Source organism: Cryptotermes secundus, unplaced genomic scaffold (genome assembly GCF_002891405.2).
Source record: "Cryptotermes secundus unplaced genomic scaffold, Csec_1.0 scaffold426, whole genome shotgun sequence".
Taxonomy (NCBI): Eukaryota; Metazoa; Arthropoda; class Insecta; order Blattodea; family Kalotermitidae; genus Cryptotermes; species Cryptotermes secundus.
Genome location: NW_019744113.1, coordinates 66,389 through 90,073, shown reverse-complemented (window position 1 = coordinate 90,073; position 23,685 = coordinate 66,389). Strand labels below are relative to the sequence as shown.

The window sequence follows — 23,685 nt, the reverse complement described above, 5'->3', positions numbered from 1 at the left end:
CTGATGCCGGTCACGGTAGCCGAGCGGTCTAAGGCATGCACTGTCTTCGCTCGCTCGGAAGTCGGGATCGTGGGTTCCAATCTCACTCAGGGCATGGATGTTTGTGTGCGTTTTTCTGTGTTTGTCTACAGGTAGAAGCCTTGCGACGAGCTGATCACCCGCCCAAGAAGTCCTACCGAATGTGTAAGATCTAGAAAAACCGAAGTGAACGGAGTTCATAGAGGTAGGCCTAGGCCCACTGGGGCTGTAGTGCCAAGAAAAAAATATATGTAAACCGATGGACCTTGATGGACCATTGTAGCTAAGCATGTGAAATATAATTTGGTCGCAAGCTGTAGACTTACTTACAAGTTTCGCATTTCATATTTTTGTGCTTTTCAATTAAGGGTCTGACGAGAACACAACTACGAGTAAGAGAAGTTAAGTTTAATAAGCATCATCTGCTGTAGTAGCTGTAGCAGACACAGATTTATAGACGGAATTTTCGGTATAGTTTTTGGCCGTCAGCTCACGAATATCATTTTCTTTTGCAAAAAAAAAAAAGTTACTTTAGAGACATGCGTTTCATTTCTTGCCATAGAAAATGTCATTATATACTATATTTCATGTCATGATACGCAGTATAGTTTAATAATACGTCCCGGCGTAGGTTTCATACCTTATGCAACTTTCTTTCTCTTTCTCTCTCTCTCTCTCTCTCTATGGCTCTACAGCCCTTTGGACCTTGATCCATTTTCAGTTTCTCAATCCTATACACAATCGGTAGGACTCCTTGGACGGAGGACCAGCCAGTCGCAAGGCCTCTATCCACACACAGAATTAACGCACACAGACATCGATGTCTCGAGTGGGATTCGAACCCACGATCCCAGTGTTCGAGCTGGAGAAGACAGTTCATGCCGCAGACCGCGCGGCCACTGTGATCGGCGGTTTCATACTTACAGAGGAGGAATACACATGGACATCATGATAAAACAAACAGAATTACTGGGTTTTTGGACTGTTTCCATCGTCCGGAATTCTAGGCAATGGAGGACACGACGTTTCGGAAATTGGATCTGTTTCCGTCTTCAGGTGAGGAAGGAAGACACGTACTCACTTTGGCCCCTTAGAAAGAGCTAATCTCAATCACTAACCATAATCCGGAATTCTAGGCAATAGAGCACATGACGTTTCGGAAACTGGATCTGTTTCCGTCTTCAGGTGAGGAAGGAAGACAGCTACTCAGCTGGGCCCCTTAGAAAGAGTTAATCTCAATCACTGACCAGAATCCAGAATTCTAGGTAATAGAGGACATGACGTTTCGGAAACTGGATCTGTTTCCGTCTTCAGGTGAGAGAGGAAGACACCTACTCACTTGGGCCCCTTTGAAAGAGCTAAGCTCAATCACTGATCAGAATCCGGAAGGATGAATATTATTTCTCCGTTATCTCATGTAAGAAACATACCAATATCAAACACGTATTTTCTACAAGTATATAGGAAGATCCTATTGGCGTAGTCTCAAAATGTGTAAGGACATTCATGACGTCACAAGTGTGTCCACCCCCACTGCCGGCGCAGTGGAGACACATGTTAATCGAAGGCGGCACAAGCCTGTATATAAACATGGAACTTGATTACCCCAGGCAGCTGTTACGACAACTCTCTACGATAGAAGACATAAGAGATGCCAGCAACAACGAACGGCATGGCAATTTTACCTGGCAAATAACGCGAAAACTCGACACTGGAGAACTGTATATTTTGTGTGGTATTACACAGAGCTCCAAGTGCGCTCGTTACAGATTTATGTCGACAACTGGCCTCGATCTTCACCTATTGCTGATATAATCGATTTCTGGAAATAAAATCGCAATAGGCCTACACATGAATGACACTGCGTAATCACAAATAGATTCTCCTTGTGGTTGAAGCACTATGCTACAAAATGGAAGGTCGCGGGTTCAAGTCCCGATGAGATCATTGGATTTTTTTCAATTGACCTAATCCTTCCAGCCGCACTATGGCCCTGGGGTCGACTCAGCCTCTGACAGAAATAAGTACCAGGAATTAATTAAATAATTTTCCTGTGAAGTAAAGCGTGGCCGGCACGTAAGGCCGACAACCTTACCGCCATCTTTGAGCAGATTGTCTAGATAATGTGGGACCCTCAACGTCTCACAACTCTATGGGCCTTCACGGCCTGGTACAGGGATAGCTTTACTTTTTTTTACTTTTACGTTTACACTGAAGTAGCTATGAGGAAGGATACTGTCCACTGCTGTTTTGTTAGTTCTATGAGACAACACAACAATTGCTTGGCGCCACCTGTCTGTCTATCAATTACAGTGACTGCCCGATGCGTCGTCTCGCGATGCGGAGAATTTGTAACATCGCCAAGCTGAGATACTTCGACGCTTCAAAACTAAGAAATACAACGACGATGACTAAAAAGTCACTCCAGGAAGTGTCAAAATTTCCCATTTATTCGTCTAACCAAGTAAAATTATGACATAAACTGTCATCGTTTTTATGACTGTCAACGCATGAACTCTTTCCGTTCTACAAATGAGATAAATCGCCTTGAAACCGAGCTCTTTTCCTTGAGTCGCTTTGTATTCTATTGTTGCTTATAAAAAGACTGTCTCACTGTCTCAAGTGACGTGGAAATAGGCAAATAAAATAATGTTAATAAAATACTCAGCATAACAATGGTTAATGGACCAAAGCAAGAGTAGAAATGTATCTTCAAAATCTGCTGTCTTCATATTTGCATACCCCACAAGGCTTGAAATTGTCACGAGTCTGCGTGACAATACACGGATTTTGGATTAATAATTGGAATTACTGGACCATTTTACAGCCCGTGACTACACTTTACACACCACTATCACACACAGTCTAGTGTCTAGTGTCATGTCATAGTGCTAATTATTTATTTATAGGTACACAAAATATGTTCAATAATAAACTATTTCATCTACAATCCACATGCATTTCCCAAACACAGAGGCTGCTACAGCCACCAAAATCATTGGATGTTATATAGTCATCAAACAATGCTAATAATTTAATATATGTAATGACTGAAGTTCTTTATGAATTTCACAGTATCTACATAAAACCTTAATTCAAATTGGCAAAAACTTAAGTTCATGAAAGTGGTTACAGCAGACATTTTCTTTAAGATCAACTAATCTCACAAAACTGGGTCTTTTTTTTCTAAGAAGCTGATAGTTGCTTGGCTTGTCAATAAATTCTGCATCTTTCAAGGAACCCAGACATGTCTGCAACAACCTTCCACGGGATCTTACCCTGAGACAAATGAATCTAGTTTATATCCTCACTTATATCTTTGAGATCCAATACATGCTTATGTCTACCCAGTGGTCTCTTCCAGTCATGATATCCAACCAAAATTCTGTAGGTTTACAGACTTCTAATTTTTCCATGCATGCTTCCACAAATTTCACCCCCTTTGGTATATGCACATAAATCAGAAGGAATAATGAAATTGTTATTTTAATCATGAAATCCAATGACTTGGAGACTGTTTTCATGTTTAGAGTACATGCCCATGTATCACTGTGGAATCTATACAAACTTTCAGGCATTCATCTTGCATATAAGTGTTGATACAGTATGAATAGTTGCATGAACATACTGTAAGAAACTGAACAGAAGTAATTAGGATAGTATCAGAGTCCATAAATTCTTGACACAAATTAGAAATGCCTGAAAATGAAGAGCTGAAATAACAGATCTAGAAGAAACAAAGTGAGTAAGAAATGGAGGATACTACAAAATGAGGAACTTTGTAATTTACCTGTGCACTGTTCTTAATATAGTGAAATCAAGGCTATCATTGGCTATATGTGTAACTGATAATAGAAAGACAAGACATCCACATGGAATTTTGGTGGGGAAATTGTGGCTACTTGAAAGACTGACATGTATGTGGATCTCACTGAGTTAAATCTTATGAAAATGGGGTGTCAGAATGTGCACTAGAATGATGTGGCTTAGGACCATACACTGTGGTTACATTTCCTGTCAGTAGTTGACAAACTACAGGATCTATCAATAGAAAGTTAGTAAATTGAAAGCAAAAACTGTTTAGTAGGCTGACTGGTATAAACAGAATGAGATGAAATTCAAGTGACAAGAAACCATGAACTGCTTTAACATAAGAACAAACACTTACAAGCTATGTTTAATTTGATACATAACATAAATCAAGTGAAATTCAAGGATACGTCAAACCATGAATCACTTTAACATTAGAGCAACCATTTACAAGCCATGCTTCATGGATACATAACATTAATCTACAGAAAACACGGTTTGCTGAAAGCCATACGTTGCCAGTGGAATGCTCCTGTTGAACTGCTTGCTGGGTCTGCAATAGACACAGCTGTTTTGATTATATGCAACTATTTGTTTACTGTTGCTTTAAGGAAAAGGTTAAATTATGAGATCACTCTGGCTGCATGTCCATTTCAGATTTTGAACCAACTGACTGATTTCCAAGCAAGTTGGTATGAATATTATACCATTACAGACCTGCTCTCCCTATCATATGTGTACCTTTTAATTTACTACAAACACTAATACTATCATGGCAAAGGCACAAACTTGTGAGGTTGGAGCAATACTAGTGACACTCCATTTAGGGTTCTGAAATGATATATGGCGACAGATCTCTAAAGACTATACAGCTTTAATCCAGGTAATTTCTTTGCAGAAAGTAAAATAACAATATTGAGGCAGTGCAAAATTTTTCTGCCTATCTGATTTCATGGCAGTAACTAACGAACTGTCTACACATTGTGCATAAAATACTGTTTGTATATCAGCAATTACAAGCATGACAGTTTGAAACTTTGAGATTATATCTGATAAAATTACAGTAGGCATAGTATGTACATAAGTGGTAATGTCATCAATAAAATAAATAATAATAACAATTCTGCAGATCTAGACATCTCTGAAATAAGAAGGTAATGTTAATCAATTCTGTTGGGGACTCAGTCAAATTATCCAATCAGAAATACAAACTGAAGGAAAGAAACTTTAAAATGAATTAGCCTAAACTTAGCAGTAACATTTCCTCCATGCCAGACATAACAGTTATAATGCCATGACTTTAACCTTACAGGTTTAGGCAGTGGCATTTGTTCCATGCTGATGTAATGGTTATAGCATCATGACTCAGTTTTCTGAGACCATCTACAATAATTATACTCTCATAAATCAGTATTCCTGCAATAAGCAACAGAATTTCCTCTACACCAAATGTAAGTTCTACACTGTCATAAGTCAGCTTTCTGGAGTTAGGCAGTAACCAATTGGTCTAATGATTACACCATGACTTGGACCATCTGGAATCAGTTACTGAAGTGGCATCTCATGCACTATCTATACTATCACAATTTGGCAATATGGCTACCCTTTTTCTTTTAAACAGAGCATTCTTGATGAAGGTGAGCTATAGGGAGGGCAGACTTCATATTGTGCATCTCCAAACATCCCACAGAAGACTAAATTTCAGTAAACAAGCTGGAAAGGGGAGTAATGTTGTTTCCTGTGGAGTCCCTACTTGCTTTTGGTTGACTCACTTGCAGTGGCAACAGTAATGTCAGATTGTCTGGGGGGTGGGTCTCCACTTCAGCAAAAATTACAAACCTTTTTGTACATGTACACATACTGAAATTTAAGTCAAATGTCATGAACCACCACATTCGTGCCGTTATGATCACATATACTTGTACACGCTATCATATTCAACATTACTGAATTTATTTTTTAATAAATAATATAGGCCTAAGCCAAAGGTAATTTCAGTACAAGAACAAATAATTTTGTTACAGTATAATTTACTAAGCTTCCAGCATGGCATACATCATGTCTAATGTTTCAAATTGTGTTAGATTTCACTGCCAATGGTCACTTCGTCACAAGTATACAGGCATGTAGGAGTAAAAGTGGTGCATATGACTAATAGAATCAAAGAGAAAGCGTCCTTACTGAAATGGAATATATATATATTTTTCACCTTCAGCTATTTATAGACATATTAGAGTCAATGAAAACAACAGCTGGAATAAAACATCCACTGCAGCAGTTTTACTGGACATCAATTTTCCTGTTTACATCCATATTCAAGATTGGATGTATGCCAAGGCTCTCAAGTAAATTAATACACCAAATCTATGGACACTGTGACTAAATTCTGCTACTACACTTTGAATAATGTGACTGCATTGTAGGAACATAAAACATATAACCATACAACTAACAAGCATATAATCCCATTGAGTCCAAGGACAACTGTGCAGTCAGGATATAGTTTATTTCTTGTGGTATCACATACTAATGCATACACAAGTCCCTCACTACATTATAAATCTATACTGTTCATCTCTGCATCACAAAGGCATCAAATGTTGCAGAATCAAAACAAGGAATTTAGCCAACACATTAATATAGAAACTTTTTACTATGCAGTTCTGTCAAAATATTACACCTCAATTTTGAAAAGATTGGTGAGGAAGTTAAGAGTAGTAGAAAAATGAGGGAGCAGAAGGTGATCAGGTGACCAGTGGTCCAATGACTGAGTTTAATTCTTTCTAATGGACCCAACAGAGTAGCTGTCTTAACACCTCTCACCTGAGGATGGAAACAGATCCAGTTTCCGAAATGTTGTGCTTTCTAGTTTCTAGAATACTGTATGATGGATAAAATCGAAAAAACCCAGTAATTCTGAGTATTATACACCATCATCAGAACCCTTTAGAATCTACTTATTACAAACGGGAATTATGTTAATGGAAAGAGGGTATGCATACTTTGGTAAGAAACGGTTATAACAGACCAATTTCTTTTTTCCTTAATTGGAACATCCTGCTGTCCATATTACCTGCTAGAGCATATTACAGTGTGTAGAGCCATTGCTATGTAATGACCATGAGATTGGCGGATATACCAGGGCTGTTCCTGGGCAACAGATCGGTAAACAGATTCCTGCAGCAAGAGACATAAATGTAACAATAGAACAGCTATGTTTTCTATGCGGTCTGTGTCAAAATGCTAAGCAAGGAATAAGGTTAAAGCTTAGTCAGTTCTGTACGGGAGCCTGTGAAGAAAGGACTGAAGCTGGACACAGAGGAATAGCCATTGTCAGAGCTGTTACCAGGAAACATCTAGTAACAGACTAAAACACTAGACTGTGTGCTCTAGAGAACTGTAAAGTGTGGATTTTTAGTTATGACCTGTAAGTGATCAATAAGTCTATTCACCAATCCATATCGTAACTATAGTCACACATACGAGCACTACGTCACATGTTTCGGTATTTATCCATCAGCAGGATAACTATCAACAATACTCATAAATTGAATCGAAAGTAAAGGGGACCATTTTCACAAGATGCATCCTGTATGTGTGCAGTTCACAAAATTTTAGGGTATATATCTATCACATAGAATATATACTCCGATTAAATCAGCATAAGTTAATCTTGTTAAACATTTAAAACTGACAAGATTGAATTGGATGGGAAACAAAACAGTGAAACAATGAAACTGAGAACAGTGTGCAATGAAAAGATACAAAATGTGGTTGTATGGACAAAAAAAGTTTTTATTAAAAATTAATTTCTGGATACAGACTGGAAATTACATAAAGAAATACACTGTGATTACTACAAACTGATAACAAGAAATGATTGATTGTTAAGAGTAGGAGGGGAAACTATGAAAAAAATGGAAGACCACAACAAAAAATAATTAAATTTATTGTTCATCACAAAATATTAACAATAATGTTTATTTACATTTTACATTCCATTATTCATGTCTTTAGTAAGAGATTATATATTAAGTCTATATAGCAGAGTCCTTCTTGAGAAGCTGATAGTTAAACAGCCAGTAAAGAAATTCCCCTCCTTTATGAAAGCCAAAGATTCGTTACCAAGTTTACAACTACCTGGGAATGAATAATATCCTGAAGCAGAAGAACCTAGTTCACACTATTAAACCCCATTACTTTTACATCCATCTTAATAATATTTTTCCATTTACATCCACTTCTCTAAAATGGTATATTCCTTCCAGGTTTCTAAACATGATTTCATGCGTACTTCTTATGTCCAGCATGCTTGCAACATGGTCCTTCCATCTCATCATCCTCAATGTGAGCACTCTGCCAACATTTGGTGAAGAATACAAATTATGTTGCTGCTGTATAGAATATTCTCCATTCTCCTTTTACTCTATCCCTTGGGGTTCAAATATTCTCTTCAGCACACTGTCCATTGAAACTTTCCATGTTATTCTCTAAGGATAAGATATCAAGTTTCATAACCATATACAAATATACATTTTAAATTTAATTTTCTCTCTTAAGAAAAAAATGTGCTGGAGTATCATACCTCTGAAGGATACATGAAATGATGCCTTCGTCTCATTATTGTTATCAGCAATATTACGAATTTAAGAAACAAAACTTTGTGTTACCTCCAATGGTACATCCTTCTCACCAACAATTTTGGAGATATAATTGTATTGTGATGCATAGGCATGAAGGGTAAAAGCCAGCCCCTTAGAGCACATATGACAACAAAATCAAACAAATGCATTATCAGTGGCAGCCTTCCACAATGAACCTCCAGGCCAGCTACCAACTTCTTGTTGACCGGAAGAGCGAAGGAAGTGCCACCCAATCAGTGTGGACCACAGCAGCACCAATGCCCACTGGGCCGGGCACTGCTAGCAACAGCAGATAAAGATGTGGACCACATCCCACTAGTCAGTCAGTGAGAGCTATCAGAGTTACTCTTACCTCAAGGCAGCACATCTGGAATGCACACAGCAAACGCGAGTCTCCTAGCAGCAACACCCGCAGCCAACTCCAAGAGCGGTTGACTAGACCCATTGGGAAGTCCACCGCGAGTGCTTACCGCCCTATGGCTGGCTTGCAGTCACCTGGCTGCTAAACAAGGAGGACCACCATCGCTAGCACACATAACTCACTGTGGCAGCAACTTTGCCAGCATTCATCAGGCGTGCCATGCCTTAGAGGTGAGAAGGGCCCCACAGTACCTCACTGGTTACTGTACACTCTGCTTGTCTGCTCGCCTGTGTGCTCTTCTTCTAGGAGCAATAAATATCCATTATAGAAATTTATGTGGTTGTCTCTTTGACTGCCGGAACCGACATTCCACGGGTGGTTGCCTGTGTCCATTGTATCAATGGTCATACAACTCAGAAACACATGTTTCTTGTGTATTAATTCTGCAATATTATATTATTGCCCCAACTCCCAAACAAGAATATACACGGCTGTTAATGAAATGCTAATCAAACAGATTATCTGAGTGATAATGTAACCAATATATATCTGCAAGGTTCTTGTTATTACACTGCAACACAGACAATTAACAACAAAGTGAATATCACGATTTTAGAAACCTGTAAATCAGCCATCCCAAGTAGGGTGTTTGTGGTTTTCCTGGTTCTCTGGGAAAATCCTGGGAAATGTACCTGAAATAGGCCACAACTACTTCTCTCCCCCAAGCTCCTTCCAAGTCACTACACACAATCATTCTCTTATTTCATTTGATTCTAGTCTTTTAAATACTTATTTTTATTTATTTAAATTTTTTTCTGTTAGTATATTTCCATGGTAACATAATATCTCTTCCTGACATGCCATAGTTAGCTTTAACTACTGAAAGATAGTGGCTGTTTCTTCCACTGGTCTTCACGAAACCCACTACATTCAGACCAGAAGTGATACCTCATACATAATACAGAAAGATTCAAGTACCTCTCAAATACTATACAATGTCACTAAATAAGGTCTATATGAAAAAACAAGCACAGAACAAGGCTGACCATGCATGACATATATAATTTTAAAATTTACTGAAACAAAGACAACACATATGAAAATCTTAAATAAGTACCTTTAATCATGTAAATCTTGGTGCATGAACAGGCTGAATTCCCAAACAAACACAAAAAATCATTTTTAATTCTCACGTAAAGATAATGAGGAGTTGAAATGTGGTACTGTGAGTAGGGACACTGACAGATAGGTTCATTTTTAACCTGCAAATTCAAATACAATAAAAAGTTAAAAAAAAAACAACTGAATAAAGGGAAGCAGGAAAACAAACGCATATTCCACTTCTTTCACAAGCCACGGCAGACAAGATTACTTGAGTAATTAGCAGTTCCTAGTAATGCCTGCAGAGGCTATAGATAGAATGTGTACCACACAAATGTGGTTGCCATAAATAACAAAGGAAATAACCAAACTCCTAGGCAGAGTTCCAAAATGACAGAGACAGACACAGCATGGTTATGGGCCTACTGCACCTGCAACATGGATATGTTTATGTCCTCACTTCAAATTCTTGCAAGTTTAACTCTTCAAATCATTTTACTTAATTGATTTTCAAACAATCCATAACTTAAAAACAACAGGTTCAAGGCATAAGATCAGTTCATACAGTTAAGTTACAAAGTTAACTGATGATTGACTTGGGTTTAAATCTTTCCAACAGAATATGTATGGATGTTTGAATACCCCTGTGAAAACAAGAGGGCTCATAGTTGCTTGATACCCCATCCAAGAACTAATGTTTGCATAGCAGGATCTAGAAAAGCAACCACTAAAGACAATGCAGTGACAGGTCTTCCAGAAGTAAGTGAAAGCCGTTTCAGAATTGCATCATGTTCCATTACTCATGGGGTTAGAAGGGCCAAACTTGAAAAGTTTTTGTGTTATCAGTGACACAACCTGCACACACCATGATAATATTATTGCGAACACATTACTTTGTTAGAAAGAATAACATTATCTTCACGAAAACAGAAAGAGATACATTATGTAAGGAACAACATTACGCAAGTAAAATGGTATACTTCTAATGCATACTGGAGGATAGTAAAACATAAGGGGCCAAGAGAGGTTAGACAAGCAGCTTGAATAAACAGGCAAAAAAAAAAAGTGCACAGTACCACCTGAAAGTCGCAACTTGAAAGACAGAACAATGTTGTTTCAACTGCTTAAGTTATATAACCTGAATTCTGAGTACATACGGATTTGGAAGGAGATAGTACCATCCTGGAATTCAGTGGAAGAAACCAAGAAGAATGAACAAGTAACCTCAGACATAACCATTTATGATATGCAAGTCAGTGAAGCCCCAATGGTGTTAAAAGCTATGTCTTGTCATTACTTACTTACCTACTTACTCATGGAGCTGAGCCCTTTTGGAGGAGCCGCCAATTCTGCAGCTACTCAAGAATTTCCCAGCATTTTATGGAACCCTAAGGTTCATTACCATGTTCACAAGACCCCTCCACTGGTCCCTAACCTGAGCCAGATCTATCCAATCCATACCATCCAATCTCTCTAAGATCCATTTTAATATTCTTCACCCACCTACGCCTTGGTCTTCCCAGTGGTCTCTTTCCTTCTGGCTTTCCCACCAATACCCTATACACATTCCTCGTCTGCCCCATTCGTGCTACATGACCTGCCCACCTCATCCTCCTTGACTTGATCATTCTAATTATACTTGGAGAAGAGTAAAAGTTATGAAGCTCCTCATTGTGCAGTTTTCTGCAACCTCCTGTCACATCATGTCTCCTCGGTCCAAATATTCTCCTCCCTCAATGTCAGAGACCAAGTTTCACACCCATACATATGTCTTGTCATACAGAATTTAAAACACTTTTAGGGTATAATAAGAGAGGAAATATTATACAACAGAAATGTTAAGATCTCAACAGTTCCCTTTTGTCTGTTTTACTTCATATTTTGTTTCATATACATATAAGGCAATGGACTCCAGTATAAGAAGGAACAAATGTTTTCAGTCATATTTTGTATTAGCACAACTGCAATTCATTGTCCAGATCACATGAGCTGAGAATATAGTCCTCTCATTACTTTCAAATAAATGAGGAACACAGATCATGATCTTCTCATTGTCAACATTGTATTAATTTCCCATATTATTCTTCTTAAATGGTCAATTACTTCCTTCAAATGTCTGTTCTTCAATATAACTTGCTGAAAACAAGAATCATATTTGCAATTACCCTAACAAGATAATACAAAAACTGAGTCTCTATGCTTCTTTACATTGAACTCACAGTGTGGGTAGGGAGTCATGTCTGTTCAATAATATCTTTCATCTCAAAATTAATAAACAAATGACTGTGAAGTATGGTATTAGAGGTGCATACTACATACTGCTAAACCATTTCATTTGGCCTTATTTGTTCACTATAAGCACTGTCTTACATAAATGCAAATAGCACTTCCTCAAACTTGAAAAAAATGTGCAAAAATTTCTATTTTACAGAAAATATAGATGTCAGTAAGGTCTATAATTTTTCTTCAACACATCTGACATGACAATCATGGGTGCCATCATCATTTTTTCCAAAGGGGAATGCCAGAAAATTTACTTAAAAACTTATGTTTAAGCTGTAAAGACAGTAAATAAAAAACAATTAGTAATATGTTGGTTCTCACATATTGCAGATGATAACCACAACAAGCTTATACATGGAAAACAACACGCGAACACTCAGGCCACTATAATATAAAAAAACCCAGAGAGGGATACTGAACTAGATCATTTGGACAAGTGGATGATGCCCCTAGCAGAGGTGTAAAAAAGAATTTCAGAAAGTGTTTCATAATTTTAAATTTAAAAGTAAATTACAGCATATGGAATTTTAACTAATACTAACTAGGTTACTGATTGTAACATCTAGTATTCTAAATCATAAAATATCACACTAGAGGTGATATTTAAATAAGTGGGCATTCAACAGTTTTGGCATAGCTGAGACACCTGATGATGGCAGTTTGTGGCTAAAACATGTCGTGAAGGGAAGGACTGACANAAATAAGTGGGCATTCAACAGTTTTGGCATAGCTGAGACACCTGATCATGTCGTGAAGGGAAGGACTGACCGTAATATTTGCATTGTTCACAAATTATATTGTGTAAAAGTAAAGCTATCCTTGTAACAGGCCATGAAGGCCCACAGGGTTGTGAGATGTTGAGGGTCCCATATTATCTAGACAATTGGCTCAAAGATGGCGGTAAGGTTGACAGCCTTACATGCTTTACTACCCATGAAAATTATTTATTTAATTCCTGGTACTCATTTCTGTTAGAGGCTGAATGAACCCCAGGGCCATAGTGCGGTCAGAAGGATTAGGTCAACTGAAAAAAATATGACCTCATCGGGACTTAAACCCGCGACCTTCCGTTTTGTAGCATAGTGCCTTAACCACAACACTACCATGCTAGCACACCACATATGTGTATATTATTTAAGGCATAAATAATAAACATCAATCACTGTTTTGTCCTAGACTCCCAAATACAGTTTAATACATAATGTTACATAGTTCATATTTATAAACCTTATAATCATCTTTGGTGGATCCTCTGTCACCACAGCATGGACTGTCATCAGGCTATGAACAGAGACAGTCCTTTAGACATGGACTATCACTGTGAATGCATTGATTAAGCAGTCACAGGCAGCTAAGAAGAGGTGGCCATCCAGCTTAAGATTAGTGTGGAGGGATACCAACTTCTCACCATAGGAAACTAGTATGTTACAAAATGTTATACAAAGCCTCAGACCTGGCTGGCTCTTGTGAAAAGAGTAATGAAACCTTGAGTCCCTTGAAAGATGGGAAAGTTTTGGCTGGTATTTCCTCCATCATCAATCCATAGAAGTACCACGCTGAGGTGACGAGGGACCTATATAATTCCAAAAGCATTCACTACATACTGTGCTGTGTAAATAAAATGGGGTATTTTATATTGTAAGTTTACTTCAGGATATATGGATGGCAGTTTTGTCTCTCAGAGGATATGCTAGTATACAAATCACTTAACCATTATAAGCATGTCTGTCAGAAGTGGAGAAAATCACATGATGGGAAGTTCAATATTTTATCTCTTCACAAGGCAAAGGTAGGATCATTAAAACAAGGAAGATAAGTATCACACACAGCATGATGGTGAAACCTACGCAAAGACTGAATGATATGAAAATATATTTAAAAAATATAGTATTCACTGGTGTAGTTTTGAAATGACAGTGATTAATCCTTGGTTTCCATAACAAAGAACTTTCTTGAGTAGCCAGAAAACTGCCAAATTTTCAAGAAACCCCGTAGAACATAAGACAGGTTCACTATCATGACCATAACTGATTATCATCGCACTATACTGTCTACTTAACAGTACATTTGATAAAATTAAAATTATGGTCACACAAGAACTTTTAATTCCAGTTTTTCTTCCATCTTTTCAAAAAATAACCTGCAATTTATTTGAAAGAAGGTTCAGTATAGATCCACTTACCTCCATGATCTCTTTGTTCTCGTCACAAACAAGTCTGTAAGATTCTGAAGTCTTTTTCTCATCAGATTTCATATCCCACTCTTCTTTTAATGGTATTAAACTCTGTAAAATGAAAAAAACACATATTATGTGAGAACTGAGGTTCTCAGCACGGTGACTATAAAAAGAAAGCTAAGCTGTGCTAAGTCTGGTGGAAGTTTACCAAGTTCCAGAGGAAGGTACTACTTCAAACTTCATTGTCAATTAGCAAGCCTTGGAAGCAGCAAGCAACAGAGTAACCTTGAACATACTAAATCAACATTTTGAGGAGGACATCCTGAGACTCTTCTGTTATTTCCTGGCTTCTTTCTTCTTCTGTTTTGACAGAGTGCTCTATAAAGAGAGTGGCAGCATCATTACTGGTTCTCCACAGCCTACGTCTTCACAGAGGTATTTCAGGAGATGGCGCTCAACAGGACAATCCATAAAGCTCTCTGCTGGTTTCAGTGTATGGGTGACATTTTCATGATCTGATCCCTTGGACAATAGTAAGTGAAAAGGCTTCCGTGACCAGCTGATGAGTGTACACTGAAATATCAAGTTCACTACTGAGACAGAAAGAGATGATCACCTTCCTTTCCTGGGCAATGATATTTACTGAGACATAATGGCTCTCTGTGTCACAATGCATAATGCAAGTCCAACCACACAAACCTCTAGCAGAACTCTATCTCCTACAACTACTCATACAATAAGCAAGCCGTGCTTTCCATCTTGATGCAGAGGCACACACTGGGACAGCCTACATGATGGAGTTCCTCATGGCCACAATGAAGCAAAACAGCTAGAGGCTCTTAATCCCCTTGAGACAGCTGTTCCATCTAGTGAGAATCCTGACTTGGTCACCCTTCTACTCCATGCCCGGTTGACCTTTGATAGCATTAGGAGGGGGCTGGCCAGACATATCAAGTCAGCTGGCTTCCTGTCTGTCAAGAAAAATTCCCAGCTTACACTGGACACCAGGAGGCACCTATGACATGTGATTGTGGTCAGACAGGTTGACTGACACCAGGATCAAACAGCACCATTGGCATATCTGTCTTGATCATGTAGAAAAGTAAGTTTTGGCATAGCACATCATAAATCTAGCACCAATACACCACTATCATCCCCAGGATCACTTCTGCCTAAGCAAGTAATGGAAACTCCTTACTCCTTGAAAGAATGTAGGAAGCCTCCTACTTAAGATTTCTAGTGATGGAGCTCTCCAAACTGACGTATACCATCCTTTACAGGACACCAATCTGCCCTGCAGGGCCTTCTTTCCTTTCATTTTAATTTTTTCTCCCCTTCCATACCCTCCCGTGATGCCCAATTACACTTTGGTTTTACTTCCCACGTATATCAGTGCACACTTTTTCATTCCACTTTGTACTGCCACTGGTCACTCATGCTCTTTTCTTCCCATGTTTCTCCTGGGATGAATACTGGAATATTTAAGGGCCTTTATCCCTTCACTCTTCTCCTTAATTATATCAGTTTGCTCAAGGCTCCTACCTCAGGTTATATCCTTAAGACCTTTTTCAATGCTCGGCTTATTCTGCTTGCTGACTCTCAGGTTCCTCTTCTACCATGAAGATAGAGGTAGTACATTCCTCTGCAACATTGGTAATCTTCTACTGACTGTAAGGCATCATACCCCAGAAGCTATATATTACACAAACATGAATCAACTTTTTATGCATTACTTGCATGAAATGCCTATAACGAACCTTTATAGAGTACAAGAGAATTTACACCAAAACCAACTGGTCACATTTCACTTTGAACTATATTAGTTCGATACAGTAGCTACCACAGTGAAGCTCAAATCAAACTTTTTCAACTTCATCAATAATGGTTCAGCATGCAAGAAATTGCACATGACATAAAATACAGACCTCATTAATCTTCAATCTTACAATCTAAAACATTTTATGCCTCAATGAAATATAGCTCTATTTTCATCACTCATCAAAAACATGAAGATCACTAAAAGATGTAAGCTCAGAAGGAATATATTTTGAAACTTTTGACTCTGTTATTATTTCTGAAAATCTTAACTTAAACTCATGATCTGTTTGGTTTGAACACTACAAAAACAAGACACTCTGGGAAAGATGTCTTTCTTTCAAATGCAGCAAATCAAAATGGTAAAGCTAGCAGAAACCATAAATTCAAAATATAAAATATAGCAGAACATTCTTGGGTGGTACTCCTATATTAACAAGAGTGATGGGCGATGTGTACATATTCCAGAGCCTTTATTGCTAAAACAGTACTCAACAAATTACGATCAAAACAAATTTCACATTAAAATTTAAATCAATAGTCCAGTAACACTACACAAATGTAATCCCACTTAACAACAAACTGCACCTTGACCTGAAATAAATGAAATTAACACCACAATTTTACTATCACTTAAAGATCTTCATTTTAATGGCAGTACACAAGGTGTAAATAAATACCTGTACATGTTACAACACTCTGTGGTAGATAGATGGGTTCAATCTGATCATATTTTGTTAATACACCCATGTCCAGAAATGCTTCCTTTTGGCACTGAGGGCCACAAAAGTTTCTGAGAGAATGCATAAGTTTTAGGGGACGTTAACATTGTTTTGCATTATAAAAGTTGCTCAAAATGGCGGCCACCAACTTCAATGCATGTTCTGCAATGCCTGGCAATGTTTTTCTGAACTCTTTGAAAGATTCCCAGAATTTCCCTGATGGTTCCAGCTGCCACTGCAATTCTTGCCACAAGATCATGTTGTGTTTCCACTGGATTCCTGTGCACCAGGCTTTGCATGTACCCCCAGAGAAAGAAATCAAGTGGAGTCGAGTCAGAGGAGCTAGGCGGCCAGATTATTGGGCCTCCATGTCTGAACCATCTGTTGCCATCCAAATACTCACGGATGACATTAGTGCAGTGTGCTGGGGCACCATCAGGCTGGAACCACATTTCTTGATGGACTTCCAAAGGTACCACTTCCAGCAACTCGGGTAAGGTCTCTTGGAGAAATGTTAGGTAAATGTCATCAGTAAGCTACAGAGGTAAGAGGTAAGGGTGTCCTTCACATTTCAGAGGACCTAGCACGTAAACAAGACGTTTCTGGACATGGGTGTATTAACAAAATATGATCAGATTCAACCCATCTATATACCACAGAGTGTTGTAACATATATTTATTTACATCCTGTATACAAATGAAAACCAAGCTAAATAAGGTCCAATGTTGATTAGCAATAAGAGAGATTTCTATAAATTGAATAAAATAACACAAAATCCTTTAAATTTCAAGAACATAAACTACTATTATTCAGTCAGGATTTCTGGGTTTTTGGACTTTGTCCATCGTCAGGCATTCTAAAAAACACCAAAGAACACAACGTTTCATAAACTGAATCTGTTTCTGTCCTCAGGTAAGGGGTGGGAAAAACCTACTCTGTTGGGTTTGTATTGAGGTTAGCTTATTCTAATGGACTGGAAAGAGTAGGTGTCTCTCGCCCCTCACCTGAAAACGAAACAGATTAAGTTCCTAAACAATGTGTTCTTTTGTGTTCTTTAGAATGTCAGATGATGGACAAAGTCCAAAAACCCAGTAATACTGAGTGTTATACACCACCATCAGAACCCTTTAGAATCTACCTAATACAATTCAGGTCCAGACAATTCAATATAAGAACTAACAGAATATCCAATCAGTTTGTAGAAAGATTTCATGGCATACAGACCAGAAATAAAACATAAATTTGAAATTAAGATTTCATTCAGTACAATTCAGTCCCAAAACAATAACAACAATTACGGGATGTGATCTAGGAAAAATTGTACATGTAATAAAGAAATAAATGTCCATGAGCTGTGACAGTTTTTGTCATACAGCATAAGAACCTGTTAGAAAAATGATATGCATAGTGTCTCCTCTCCTTCCTTGAGTGTTAAAAATAATGGGGAAAAGTACGAACATCGCATGAGTAAATATGGTAGTTCTGAAGTAAATTTCTGGAACTCATGTGTAGCAGTGGGTGGAAGATAAAGAATAATTACTAGGTGCAAGTTTCATCAGGGAAGGAAACATTCTGTGAACCTGAGAGGCAATTATGAACATATGAAAAAACTAGTTATTTTGTGCCAGACAATTGTGTACCTATAAATTTTATCTGGACACATAACAATATTTCTTTTTCCATAAATATTCCACTCTGATGGAGCAGTGGGGACATACTGTATGTTCAAAGTCATCTTACAACTGGACAAATACAGTATTAATACTTGTAGTTTTTCATTCATGACTTCATCCCTTAAGCCATACTTGGAAATCTGGCAAGTTTTGCGCTGCTCACTACTGTTTCAGATTACCACTAAAAGTACCTCTATATGAGTGTACTCCATTCCTTGGCAGTTCTCATTACATTTCTCATAAATTAATCTCAACCGTTTGAACAGAAGTTTAATTGTTTTCAGCTGTTCCTGAACTTTGGCTTTCTTCTCATTGCTTGTGTTTGCACCCTGAGCTGTACCGTTGGGTGGCTGGAAAGACAAAAAAAATTTAAAAAAGAAATCATGACAGACAACTCCTGCTCCTCAACACATCAAATTCTTGTAAAATATTTCTTTTCTAATTTAATGATACCTTATCAACTACGTGTTCTATAGTGACAAATAACAGGAATGTTATGAATGAAGAAAAGGTCATGCAGTATTTTAAAGTGCTACCATGAAAGTCCCTTCACTCTCACACAACAATGACAATGCTGACAAATTTCTGTGCCCCAAGTGGAATTTGTACTTATGACCTCAGTACTTAAGCAGACTAAGAATGTATCCAAGGTAACACCACACAAAATTCCGTATGCTTCCGACTGGAATCAAAATCTATTAATTGCTGTATACTTTTAAATACAGTACTAAAGATAGAAGGAAACAAGGAAATTCTAACAAATCCAAAAAGGGCTTAAAATCCTGTATTTAAGCATCCTGTTGCACTACTATGTCTAAAACTGTTTACACACTACGTAGTCTGTCAACAATACAACAAATTGTTCCTTCTTTCTTTCACTTTCAACACATGTTTCAGCCCTAAATGGCCATCTTCAGGTGTCTCACTAAGCTAAAACTACTACATGGCACTATATTATCCATTCATTACAAATGCAACTGTATGTTTCATGATTCAAATGGTCATAGTTGTGGTCTAATTGTTATGTGCTAAAATAGCACATGCTGTAGTTCACTTAATTTAAATCAAATAAAATCCATTAAAATTTTCTACTAAAATNGCACATATACACGGTGCCAAATCCCAGAAGACTGCTTTCTTCATAGTCACCGCTGTGAAAGCCTCAAATCTTACAAAATTTGTATTCCTTTAAATTTTGTAAAATTCTTATTACACCTCATAAGGGGCACTGTCCACTTGTTTCATTCTGTTTCCTTTTCTTCGGATGTTTTATTGCAGCAGCCTGGTTTTCTATTCATAAGCCCGTTGTTGTGTTATGTCTGCAATCTGTAATTTTGCCCCTTGCTTGTGCATTTTCCCTCTAGCAGGCCTCTTTAACATTACAGCCAATCTGAGGTGGTAAATTTGATCTTACGTGAAGAAATGGAAATGCCCACCTTGCTTGTACAATCTATTGCAGGGATATTATTCCTGCCACACAAACTGAAACTCTCAAAATGTCTACAGCTTCAGCAGTTTCATTTCCAATAACTCATATTTTTTTGTGCTTTACTTACAATAGAGTTAAGCATGTACAAAACAATCTGCCAGTCTTCATTTCCAGTCATTCATCCTCCTGAATGCTTTAGAAAAACCATTTATATCAGAGCACACCTCATATAGCTAGATAGGAAAGAAAACTGAAACTATGGTATTAACCATACCCACACTAACTCTTCTATGGGGGAAAAATTTCTTTTGTTTATATATTTTCATGGTAAGTCACGATACCAATTCTTGAAAGACAAAAAAAGTTTTAACTTATAATTCCTGATAATGAGAGCAGACATTCCATTTAAACAACTGAACTTACTTCTAGCACTTAAAGCATGAAAACTTTTAGAACACACTAGACTATGCGAGAAAATATGGGCAAGAAAGGAAGGCTGTTATGTTTAGTGAACATGACAAATGATAATCTACAAATATGGGAATATATGGGTATAATCTAAAATTTGTAACTTTCATCCAGATGAACAAACTATCAACTGCAATCACTACCAATAAATTTAAGGAAGAAACATAACTATATTACTTGCATGAAGAGAAATGGAATATCTGACTTCACATGAACAGAAGCCCCTAAGAAAAAAATAAAACTATTCTTAATGTTGAAAATTCCGCAGAATAGACCATCAGGGCATAGAAAGATGAAGAGGAGAGTGTCATAAGGATTGGAAATATTCTCTCTGTAACACCCTGAACAGGCCAGCAGACACAATACAGGTATGAATAATAGCGGTAGCATGAATTACTGCACATCATCACATAATCATACATGCATATTTGGCAAAATATTGTCTTGGAGCATTATTTATCTAAGGATTTATGAATATGCTCCATTTTGAGCAAAGTGACTATCTACTTGACCTACCTGTAAAAGTGAAACATCTCTGCTAAACTGAGTAGGCCCTAAGGGTTAACTTGTAACAAATGACAATTTTCTTTTTATACAAATGCTAAGTTTTCAATAAAATCTGTCATCTGTTATTCACAGACAGATTAGTCTGCAACCACTATAAAACTTTATGCTGCAAGGAATAGTGATTTCTCTGCCTTACTACTTGTCATGTCACACTGAAATTCATATGATGTGAGGAATGACACGAAATTACGTCTATCCACTTGCTCCATTCACTTCAAACTGTGTACTTCTGTCTATTCCCTTTCTGATTTTGTCCATGAAATTTGTCATTGATCTCATCTTTCACTTGTAAGAATGGAATGTGTGAAATATAACTAATGAAATCACCGAGACGATGACAGTCACTCAAGTGGTAAAAATATGACCTGCCTTTTACTGAACCTGAAGGTTCATTATGAATTATGAAGCTTCTTCTTGTATAATTCTCTCAATCCCCTGGCTACCTCCTTTCTTAACTAATCAGTGAAAAATGGGGACATGTGAATTATGTCATGTATATATGTGGGATGCAAAGAGAAGAAGACAGAGCCTGTACCTGAATTGCTTTTAATGCCTGGAAGACTTCCTGAGTTCTTGACACAATATCCTGCACTGTTTCCTGTCCAAACCGGCACAGAGAGGCTGTGTTGAACTCCTTATTTGCTGGCTGCTGTTGTGATGGGTTCTGTTGCTGCTGGTTTCCTTGTTGTTGCTGCTGTGCATTATTCTGATTTGCTGCTTGCTGATGCTGCCAAAATATTATAATTATACAAAATATGAAGTGAAGAAATCCACGAGTGAACCAGCGTGAGCAGGCGCAATGCTAGTTCGCTTGCAGATTTCTTCCTGTCTTCTACTCTGAAGATGGAGGCGGATACGTTCCTCTGAAACATCGGTTAACACAACTTCTACACAGCACCACATCCCAGAAGACTGCTTTCTTTATCATTACTTCATGATGAAAAACTCTTTTATTAATGCAACGTGTAGCATTACTCACTTGTTGCTGCTGTTGCTGCAATTGCTGCATTTGTTGTTGCTGTAGTTGAATTTGTTGCTGTTGCTGAATTTGCAACTGTTGATTCTGTTGTTGTTGCTGCTGTTGCTGAGCTAACACTTGTTGTGGATTTGGTTGTATTCCTACTCCATACGGCTGCTGATTCACAAGGCCTAACATATAAGAAATACCTACATGTGATTAAGCATTAAGTTTCCCCAGTCACTTTTAAGCCTCTCTCACCTTCCTGGCCTCAAGTCAGTGCTTCTTGAGCCCTTTACATCTTGCACACCATTCCCGATCCTTTAAAACATCCTTCCCTTCCTTCACCTGAATGCTTCTTTTGTTTTTACAAAATTTCACACCAGAAATATAATGATTGTATTTATTTATACAATTATTTAACAAGCTCAATATCCAACTGTACAGTGAATACAATATGTTTCACCAGCTTGGCATCATGTCCAATGGCAAGCTTGAGTAGAACACTGTTCAATCGTTGTTATATTTCACAACACTTTCAACAGCTCAAATTATACATACAGTGTAGAATGATTAGTGAATAACTGTTCAACTGTTCAATTTATTCATGTTCCATAAACCCAGATACAGGTAGACACCATAGGATATGGAACAAGTCAAATACAATATAAATACAATGACATCTGTACAATAATAGTCTAATTGAAAAAGTAATAAGATTACAAAGTACATAAATATAAGCTGAATGTACTTATGCATCACAATTTGGGCCTGTTCACAAAAACAGTGTCGATGAGTACATCGCTAATAAGTAATAAGATTATAAATTATGTATATACAAGTTAATTATACTTGTGCATCACAATTTGAGCCTTTTGTCAAAAACAATGTCAATGAGTACATCGTTAAAGGTTATAAAATATTCAATTCAATTCTTTATTATTAATGTGCCGAGTCAACAGCTGCAAGGCCAATTACAGACACAGCACAGTGCAGAAGAATGAATTACATTATACACAATCTTATTAAAAGTCAAATACAAATTACAGGTTAACACTTGGAAGAAATAATAATGAATAAAGTAAAAGTAAACAAACAAATAGCTGATAATTATGACAGTAATAATAATTTCATTATCATTAAACTAAGTGTTATTACGAATTCAGGAATGAAACATAAATATTTAATTAAGAAATGAATAATATAGAATTACAGAGGATAATAATAATATACGTAATTCATTTTGTTTTACTGGACATGCAAATAATAAAATATTAACAGTTATACTATATTTAAAATTTGTTTGGGTAGAATAGTCAAGGCTCCGAATACGTCAACATCCCTGCAGACAACATTAGCAGCTGCTGCGCATCTAGCAGAGGGACAGTTTTTAAATAAGGAGCAAACACTGAACAATGCAAAATCTCTGATATACCGAGCAGGAACTCGGAGACCAACAATTTCCAGGGCAGAAGGGCAGAATTTAGAGCCAAAATAAACTTGAATAAGAAAGAGAGCATCAAGGCGATGTCTTCTAGTACATAAAGTATGTAATTTTAACTCCTCAAGAGCAAGAGAATAATTGTAGTGAACTTTAGGAAAGAAACGTTTAAAACAAAGGGCCACAAACCTCTGCTGGATGCGTTCCAGCTTGTTGGCA

At 37.4% G+C, this 23,685-nt stretch overlaps 1 protein-coding gene and 1 long non-coding RNA gene across 3 annotated transcripts in view; both read right to left on the bottom strand.

Moving 5' to 3' along the window:
• Positions 1 to 7,760: 7,760 nt before the first annotated feature.
• On the bottom strand, positions 7,761 to 11,299 carry LOC111874470. Its single transcript, XR_002844567.2, has 2 exons — positions 8,824 to 11,299; positions 7,761 to 8,318 (listed from the first exon to the last, which is right to left on the bottom strand). It is a non-coding gene; the product is annotated as an uncharacterized LOC111874470 (long non-coding RNA).
• Positions 11,300 to 11,771: 472 nt separating this feature from the next.
• The window catches only part of LOC111874469 (mediator of RNA polymerase II transcription subunit 30), a 14,407-nt gene continuing 2,493 nt past the window's right edge, over positions 11,772 to 23,685 (bottom strand). Inside the window, exons 3-8 of one of the 2 annotated variants that reach the window (XM_033755459.1) lie at positions 22,047 to 22,216; positions 21,603 to 21,794; positions 18,795 to 18,953; positions 14,399 to 14,500; positions 13,670 to 13,789; positions 11,772 to 12,069 (exon numbers count right to left, since the gene is read on the bottom strand). In XM_033755459.1, coding sequence (XP_033611350.1) covers positions 11,971 to 12,069; positions 13,670 to 13,789; positions 14,399 to 14,500; positions 18,795 to 18,953; positions 21,603 to 21,794; positions 22,047 to 22,216 — 842 coding nt within the window. In that variant the 3' untranslated portion in view covers positions 11,772 to 11,970. The remainder of the gene's footprint in view (positions 12,070 to 13,669; positions 13,790 to 14,398; positions 14,501 to 18,794; positions 18,954 to 21,602; positions 21,795 to 22,046; positions 22,217 to 23,685) is intronic. The other variant, XM_023869995.2, reaches the window with a different exon arrangement.